Raw genomic sequence first — 9,429 nt, forward strand, 5'->3', positions numbered from 1 at the left:
TGCAAAATGGAGATATCGAACTTCACTGAGTTATTATGGATATTTCATTATTAATTGACATTCAATACATGACAACCCTCTAACAAGTTTCCTGATGGCTAAGCACTGGATTGCACGCTGGAGGCTCAGTCTCGGATCACCTACCACCAAAGAATTCTTAAGAGTTTTTTTTTTCCTTTCCATTTTTTGTTCAGGTAGAGTGGGAGGGAAAGAGAGAGGGAGAAACATCGATGAGAAAGGGACACATTGAGTGGTTGCCACCCACACAACCCAACCAGGGCCATAGACAAAACGCAACCAAGGTACGTGCCCTTAGTGGGAACCGAACCCGGGTCTCTCTGGACCACAGGCTAACGCTCTAACTGCTGAGCCAAACTGGCCAGGGCTCTTAAGAGGTTTTAACTGCTGCCCCCCACCTTCCACCCCTATCCAACAGGAAGGGAAAGTTCAAGAGAAAACATTGATGTTTTACAAAAAGCTACAAGTTTACTAACAATTTATTCTAACATGTATCAAAGTTCAAGTAGGTCATTTTTAACCTCAAATAAGAAATTGCAGTATTCAGTATTAACTAAAAACTAAAAAGGGTAGTGGTGGTGATTCACAGAGTTTCAGTCCAAAATAAAATGCAGAAAATGTTTACTTTGGTGGATCTGTGTTGATGCCATATTTCTCCTTGAGAAGCTTAAACTGTTCTTCCTTTTTCTTCGTGTCCATCTTCTGAAATGCCTGCAAATGTGGTAAGCACCAAAGTTAACAGTTACCAATCTGTAGTCAAATGAGTTCCACTAATAGCACCAGCCAAAAAAGAACTGAGGAGCCATCTCCCCTAATGGTGCAGTTCTGCGTTATCTTATATGGGCTCCCACACGACAAGAACTGTGGCTATACTTACCCTGTTGGCATTATAGTACAAAACCACGAGGTATCTGTTACAAACATTGAATCCTGACAGGTGATCACATGCATTCTTGGCATCGAAGATGTCCTCATACACCACATAAGCGGTTCCTCTAGTTTCAGGTGTGTTCCCCCTGCAGAGTTGAATCAGACTTAATGAAATACACATTTACCTGAAAACCATTAGAGTAAATAAACATTATGGATAGGTATGCTGGATAAGCCTATAAATTACTTGAACTAGGTAATTTTTGTTTGTAAATAAAATAGCTACAGGTTAAACTTACTGTTGTATCAAGAATACTAATATAGCTACTAAACCAATAACAGCAAAGAACAAGCCTGAAACTGCATCACAGTCTTCATGTTCTAATCTTTCCTACATTTCATACTAAGAACGAATTTTCAGTCTTACACTGGAAAGTACAGTACTGAAGAGTGATGGCTATTAGTCAACAGTGTCTGAATAGAGTTTTTGTTTTTTAAAATAAATAGTTTTTAATTTAATTTTTATTTATTGATTGTAGAGAGAGAGAGAGAAACATTGACCTGCTGTTCTATCCATTTATGCATTCACTGGTTGTTTCTTATATGTGCCCCGACTAGGGATCAAACCCACAACCTTGGCATATTGGGATAACGCTCTAACCAACTGAGCTACCCAGCCAGGGATGAATGGATTTTTTCTTACTGTGCATTTATGAAACAGAACCAATACTTTATTTACCAGACTACCACCTGGAAACTAGTCCCTTGTTTCTAAAGATTTAGATTTCCCCTTACCCTAATTTAATTATAGTTTCAATTCTTAAAAATAAGACAGTCTCCATCAATGCAGGAAATAAGTTTCCAGGCAATATTTTACTAAAGTTTATTAAACCCATAAGAATCTATTTTGTGGGAGAGAAGCCCCTACACCAAGATGGCAAAATTCTAAACAAGATACATATATAAGTCAGCCATCATTCTTTATGACCAGAAAAGGATGTCCTCCAATGTAGAGAGAATTAATGTAGTTTCTTCCACTTTTCTAAGAAAAGTCTTGCCTTTTAAAAATGTAATATAGTAAGCCCGGCTGGTGTGGCTTAGTGGATTGGGCATCGTCCCATGGACTAAGAAGTCCCAGTACAATTCCTGGTCAGGGCATGTGCCCGGGTTGCAGGCTCAATCCCCAGTAGGAGGCAGCCAATCGATGTTTCTCTCTCACATCAATGATTCTATCTCTCTCTCTCTAGAAAAAAAATCAATAAAAACGTAAACTGTAGTATAGTCAGCCCCTTATTTTCATACATTCGTTTTTGATACAATCTGTACTGTGATGCATTAAAACCCCTCTGGCTGGGGAAAAGGGCCGAACTTTTGCAGAGATTGGGGTGGAAGCATGCTTGTGAGTGGGGTTATCTGTGAGCCAGAGCAGAATGCTGACAGGTAGCTGAAGTGAAACTGTACTTGCTCAGGGATATGGAGCTGCTTCCTTACCATCTCCTCTCATCTCACCAGCTCCTGTCAGGGGGGTGGGAAGGGAAGTGTAAGGGGCAACAAACTGCAGGCAGCAGAAGGCCATGTACTTATTAGTGGGGAGAGCAGTCAGAGATCCTATTCAGCTATGCTCCGGTGTGATAAAGATGGACCCCTCGCCTCCATCTACGTTCCAGCTATCCTATGCAATCGTGGAATAAGGTTTAAGACCATGGTCTGCCATCGTCCCTGCACAGGGTCAAGGAAAGGGAGGGGCCGTGGGAAGGGGAAGCACCTGCCTAGATCTGATGTAGGACGAGACTATAGTCTTGGGCCTCAGTCAGAACTTGTGCTTCCTGTACAGGGGATAGGATAGGTATAGAGGGCTGGGGTGTTGGAGGGTGCCAATACCCTCCAACTGAATGCTCTCACTCTGTCAGGCTGCATGGGTCTGGTGAGGGAATTTATAATACTCTCTACTCTCTGGGAAGTCTTAACAACTTTTAGACTTTTTACTTCTAATCACTTTCAAGAATGCACCAGGTATGAAAGCTGGACTGCCCGAAGGGAAATACACTGCTCCAAAGACTTCCCCAAAGAGTCTACCAAATTTTCCCTTTGGGATAAAACACAGTCTCCCTCTCACACCTTCTTAGAAAGAAAAGGGATAGGCAGTAACTGCATTTTATTTTATTTATTTTTTTACTTATTGATTTTAGAGAGAGAGGAAGTGGGGAGAAAGAAACATCAATTTTATTGTACCAGTTATTTATGCATTCATTGGCTGGTTGATTCTTGTATGTGCTGTGACCCATCCCCATGAGCTTGGTGTATTGGGATAATGCTCTAACCAACTACGCTACTTGGCTAGGGCAATAATTGCATTTTAAAGGCTCTCCATCTTAATTGTCCCAGCCCTAATTATCAACCTATTACTTTGAGAACCACATTGTGATTTTAACTTTTCAAAGCATATACTTTGTAGCTACTAAATAACATTAGGCCAACATTTTCTTGATCGGTGGTAAAAGCTTGGAGCAGGAATAAGAATACCTAATCACTAACTTAAGCTCTCTGAGTTGTGATTCACTTATGCTCATATCACAAAATTTATTGGTAAGTTGCTTCATGTGTCAAATAGTGACACCAGAGTCTATCATACCCTTATTCTACATGTGATTTTAATAATCAAAAGAGGTAACAAGAAAGGGCTTTAAAAAGTTCAAAGCACCATGCCCGTGTCTGCTACATGCTAGGTAAGAGGACTAATCGTCCCAGTTTGCCCAAAGCTGTCCAGTTTTTAGCACTGAAAAATCCAGAAAACCCTGGAGTCCTGGGCAAACTGGGAAGGTCGGTCACATTACGGCTGGGTGCCAAGTATACCATAAAGCATGAGCACAGCAACAGGACAGAAAAACATGTTTCTCAATCTATAATTTAGACCCAAATTCCTGCAAACCAAACTTTTCTCTAACTTTGCTGATGTAAGTAAGCATCCCTTATTTGTGTACTACCAATAAATTTTGTAACATGTTCATAAGTTAATCACAACCACACTACCATTTTGTGTAGTATATTATTTGCGTACTTATACACATTGGGTGGTTAGCGTGCATCAGTCACAAGTGTGAAAAAAATACCTGGAACTGCCCTGGAGGAGCTCATAGGCTGGCAGGAGAAACAGGTGAGTAAACAGAGAGCAAAAGCAAAAGCATGTGTTAACTAAGAAGAGATGTTCATGGAAGGTGCTATGGGGACATAGAGAGGGGTGGCTAATGCACACTGGGAAGGAAATACCCCACAACAAAGCGCCACAAGCATATCTAATTTGATCCTCACTAAAATTATTTAAAGAGAACAGGTTAGGAAGACTGTACTTCATGGATAATTGAAGCTCAGAGGGGTAAAATATTTTGTTCCATTTCACATGACTAGCAAGTGCTCATTTAGTATTTGAACCTAGATTTTAACCAATGCAGTACACTTATCATGTTGCCTCCATATTAAACGCTGAAAGGCACCATCTGTCCAGATTATTTTACATGTGAGGAAATAGAGAAGCTAGAAAACTCCTTTTACTCTCTGGGCCTTGACGGTCTCACCTGTGAAACAGACATGTATCACCTCCACACAGAGCTGAATGATAGTGATGCAAACAAAATCACCTATTACAACAAATGGCATTTAGTAGATGTTCAAGAAATATCATTTCAAGGTATAAAGCCTTCAATTTAAATTTGGATTTAGTTTAAATTAAAACATGACTCAGTGTTGTAATTATTTTCCCCTATACTTTTTTTTTTTTTTTAAATCCTCACCTGAGGACATTTTTGCATTTATCTTCAGGTAGAGCAGGAAGGAGAGGGAGGAAGAGAGAGAGAGAAACATTGATGTGAGAGAGACACACCGACTGGCTGCCACCCACACGACCCCAACCGTGGCTGGAGACAAACTGCAATTGAGGTATGTGCCCTTAGCAGGAACCAAACCCAGGACTGTCTGGTCCATGGGCCGATACTCTAACCACTGAGCAAAACTGGCCTGGGCTCCACTATACTTTTTATTTAGTATTGTTTTGCTTTACATGGTAGTATTACAAGTAATATCACTTTATTTCTCCAAAATGAGACTATATGGAAAAAAATCAGAGAATTACTGATATTTTTAAAGAGCAGATCAGGGGAGGTTTCTCCTATACTTTTAATTTTTTTTATTTTTATTTTTTAAATTTATTTTAGATAGAGAGGAAGAGAGAGGTACAGCGAGATACAAACATTGATGAGAGAACAGATTGGCTGCCTCCTGCCCGCCCTGTACTGGGGATTTGGCCCACAACCTGGGCATGTGCCCTGACTAGGAATTGAACCAGTGAATTCTTGGTGCATGGGTCGACTCTCAACCATTGAGCCACATGGGCTGGGCATCCCCTATACTTTTAAATCTTCCACAGAAAGGTGTAGTTGAAAAACATTTTTTTTGTTCTGTGTTACTTTTATATCCCATTACTCAGTTTATTCAGAAATTCTGGAGTCAATAAAGGAGACAGTGAAGATTGTTAAGAAAATTAGAATTAATGCATATAAAAAAGATAGCTTAGTTTTTGACTTCACAAATAGTAGGTATACAATAAATATTGGTTCCTTCCCTTCCCTTCCAGTCCTCTCAAACCATTCAGGTTCTCTTTAATTTCACAACTAGCTGGCTCTCATTGAGCTGGATCATGAGGGTCTCAGTAGGTATTTTCCCTTGCATAAAAGAAAAAGAAAAATCTCATCTCCCTGACTTCAATCTATTAACCTCTAGGCTCTCAGGCCCCACTGTCAGGTATAGTTCCAAGATTATAGATTTTTTTTTTAAATGCATTTCAAAAGTTGCAGTAAACTCACACTCTGATTTGACGAATAGGTCCATATTTCCCAAATATATCATACATTTCTTCAGCTGTGATTTTGTAAGGCAAATTTCTTATATATAAAATCCGATTTACTTCAGGTGGAAGTCGAATCTGAAATGAGAAATATGTATTGTCCTTATAATTAGGAAAAAGAGTGTTACCGTTTAAAAAAGTCAAATGGGCCCTGGCCAGTTTGGCTCAGCGGTTAGAGCGTCAGCGTGCGGTCCGGAGAGACCTGGGTTCGGTTCCCGCTAAGGGCACGTACTTCAGTTGCAGTTTGTCCCCGGCCCTGGTTGGTCGTGCAGGTGGCAGCCACTCGATGTGTCCCTTCACGTCGATGTTTCTCTCTCTCTCTCTCTCCCTCTTACTCTATCTGTACAAAAAATGGAAAAATATCCTCGGATGAGGATAAAAAAAATAAAATAAAATAAATAAAAATAAAAAAGTCAAATGGCATGTTCTTCTGGTTTTAGGGGAGACTATTAGTAGGAACTAATAAGGGGCTACCAGAAAACCCAGGTTTTCAATCAACACAATTATTATTTATTAATTAATGTATCCTCGGGTGAGGATATTTTTGCATTGAATTTCAGATACAGTGTGTGTGTGTGTGTGTGTGTGTGTGTGTGTGTGGTGGGGGCATATCAATGTGTGAGAGACACTGATTGGTTGCCTCCTGTACGACCAGGACTGGGGATAGAACCCCAACCAAAGTACGTGCCCTTGATGGGAATTGATTCTGTGACTCTTTGGTCCACAGGCCGACACTCTAACCGGCCAGGGCTAGTAATTTATTTTTGATTGCCAATTCAACTGGTTCCTTTTATTCCTCAGGTGAGCAGTTTGCTTACATACTGCCCTCATTACAAAAAACAAAATACTTATTTGGATTCTTTTCCTTTCATTCAACAAATATTTACTGAGCACTTTCTTTTCCTATACACCAGGCGAGGTCGTGTTAGAATTACAAAGTGAAGTACAAGAGACAAGGTTTCTGCATTCCCCAAACTTATTAGCTCTCTGTTATCCTATCTTGCTCTTTTTTTAATTCTTCAGTCAAGCAACTGGAAGGAGCAAGTTTACAGTTACTGCCTCATATTCTTTACTAACATTCATTAACCTTCCACATTCTAGTTTCCCATCCAAAACTCTGATGAAAGTGCTTTTACACACTAAGACCTTTTACTTGCAGCGTTTAATTCTCACCATACTTAACTTCTCTGAGCCTCTGATTGTCTTGATACTATTTCCTTGGGTTTCTCCTAACTCTCTGGCTAGTAGTTCTTCGCAGTCTTCTGTGCCATTAAACTATATGCTCTTTCACAGTTTTATCTTTAGACTTCTTGTCTTGACCCTTTGCATACCCCCCAACTCTACAGTCTGTCTCTTAACTGCACACAATTTGCACACTAAGTTGATGATTCTCAAATATGTATCTCCCATCCAGATTCTGTGCTCTTTATTAACACATTCAGTTACGTAACAGTCATTAATTTGCTCACTATTTATTAAACTGGCAACTATGTCAAGCATTAAGTAAGCTGTGTTGTAGAAAAATATAAGAATATATCTATTCCCTGCCCTCAAACTAGTAGTTGTGACAAATGGTAGACAAATAAGTACAATAAAGTTTTAGAGTTTAAGATTCAAGGATAAGTTCAAATGGATAATCAACACTGTCAATCAGAGTGTATTTCTCTAGTAAACCTGTTTTCTCATACTGCAAGACACTATATCTCACCTTCTCTTCTCTCCTCACATCTTACCACCACCACTCCCTATAATATCTGAGTTGGGCTGTATTCTCTTCCCTGCCCACGCTAGGAGAGGACCTTGGCTCTTGCTTAATGAAAAAAATAGATATGACCAAATGCTAAGTACTTTATATTCATATCACTAAACCTGCCAATCTACATTCATATACATGCACTCACTTTCCCTCTCAGTTTCTATGCCAACCCCTCATCCGCTCCAAACCATTCCTGAACTTAACCCATCTTTTACCTACATCATCAATTTCTCCCACTTACTGGATCATCACTCCCACTAGCATATAAATACACCTTACATCACACATGTTTATTTTTATTTTTTTATCTTCACAGGGGACATTTTTGCATATATCTTCAGACAGAGCAGGAGGGAGAGAGAAACATAGATGTGAGAGACACATGGAGTGGTTGCCACCCACACAACCCCAACCTGGCCGGAGACAAACTGCAATCGAGGTACATGCCCTTAGCAGGAACCGAACTCGGGACTCTCCACTCTCCGGTCCACCGGCCGAAGCTCTAACCGCTGAGACAAACCAGCCAGGGCACATCACACATCTTTAAAAAGAAGAGTCAGCTATCATCCAGTTTCTCTTCTCCCTATCTACACGAAAACTTGTGGAAAGAAGTCTCCACTTTCTCAACTTCCACCACAACTAAGTTTTCATCCACTGAAATGAAAATCATCACGGCCACCAAAAGTCTCCATCTCACCATATCCAACTATCTGTCTTCATCTTACTATACCTCTCAGCATCTTAGAGTTGAACACTTTTTTTGAGCCTGTTTTTTAGATGTCCATAACGCCCCACTCTCTAACATAAGAATGTAAGCTGTAGGGCTTTTTTGTTTTATTCACTGCTCTATATCCAATAGCTAGAATAGTGTCTGGTACGTTGTAGTAGTTCAATAAATACAACTGATGAATTGCTTCCTATTTCGCAAGTCTGGTACATCGTAGGTGCTTAAAATATTGTTGAATCAAAACATGAAGGATCCAAAAAGCTCTGTGATGAGAAGACTCCATGCTCTAGTTACCTGTTGACCACTAAGTTATTTACGGGCGACTCATCTGGGCTATTGACCGTTAGGCGGAGATCCTGATGCCAGGTTCTAGGTGCAGGTGAAGCAACCAAGGCTGCACGGTTAACATCACTGACGTTAGGATAACAGACTGAAGGAAACCTCTCAAAAGCGGTGGGGTGCAAATGTGGCTCAAAGATCTTATCTCTAAGGACCAGGCCAGGCCGAAGGCCCCTCCGACAGCACCGGGAACGGAGGAGGGCCAAAATTGCTCTGATCCACGCCGCCGAGAAAGCCCAGCAGCGAGGTCCTCCCCTCCTCGGCAGAAGTCCCCGGTACTCACGTTCGCTCTCTTGGCCGCCTGCATCGCCATCTTGGCGGGCTGATGAGGTTACCACAGCAAATGCTGGAATTCCTCCTGACTCCTCCGGAGCTCGCTTAGCTTTCGGCTCAGCACGGCGTCAGGATGTTGAAGCAGGAAGTCAACATCCAGGCTGCACCGGAAGCTGCTCTATAATGGGCAGGAATACCCTCGTCTCACGAGACGTGTTGACGCAGTATCCCCTCTCGAAAAGACTCCGGGGCAAAACGAGCCTGAGTGAGCTATGAGACCGGAAGATTGAGAGGCGAGGCTCCCGGACGCTTCCGGGCGCCGGACCGAAGAGGGCGGGGCCTGGACTGAAGAAGGGGCGGTGTTCCTGTCGGGGCGGCCCTGAGCAGAGGAAGCTGGTCGGAGGGGGCGGGGCTTGAGAGCGTCTAGAGGTGGGGCTTCTCGCAGGTGAGTTCTGGAAGTGGGCGGGGCCTGATGTGAGTGCCCTGGTCGCTGGGCCCCCGCAGCGGATGCAGGGACATGCGTGCGTAGGGACACTCGGGCCCCTGGCA

The 9,429-nt window shown here is 41.8% G+C and overlaps 1 protein-coding gene across 1 annotated transcript; it reads right to left on the minus strand.

Annotated features, from left to right (window-relative positions):
• Positions 1-464: 464 nt before the first annotated feature.
• SF3B6 (splicing factor 3b subunit 6) lies at positions 465-9,085 on the minus strand. Its single transcript, XM_036262960.1, has 4 exons — positions 8,891-9,085; positions 5,745-5,863; positions 896-1,034; positions 465-729 (listed from the first exon to the last, which is right to left on the minus strand). The coding sequence occupies exons 1-4, from the start codon at positions 8,918-8,920 to the stop codon at positions 640-642; spliced, it is 378 nt and encodes a 125-aa protein (XP_036118853.1). The 5' UTR covers positions 8,921-9,085; the 3' UTR covers positions 465-639.
• Between the last annotated feature and the right edge of the window lie 344 nt (positions 9,086-9,429).

This window comes from Molossus molossus, unplaced genomic scaffold, assembly GCF_014108415.1.
Source record: "Molossus molossus isolate mMolMol1 unplaced genomic scaffold, mMolMol1.p scaffold_m16_p_15, whole genome shotgun sequence".
NCBI classification, from domain to species: Eukaryota; Metazoa; Chordata; class Mammalia; order Chiroptera; family Molossidae; genus Molossus; species Molossus molossus.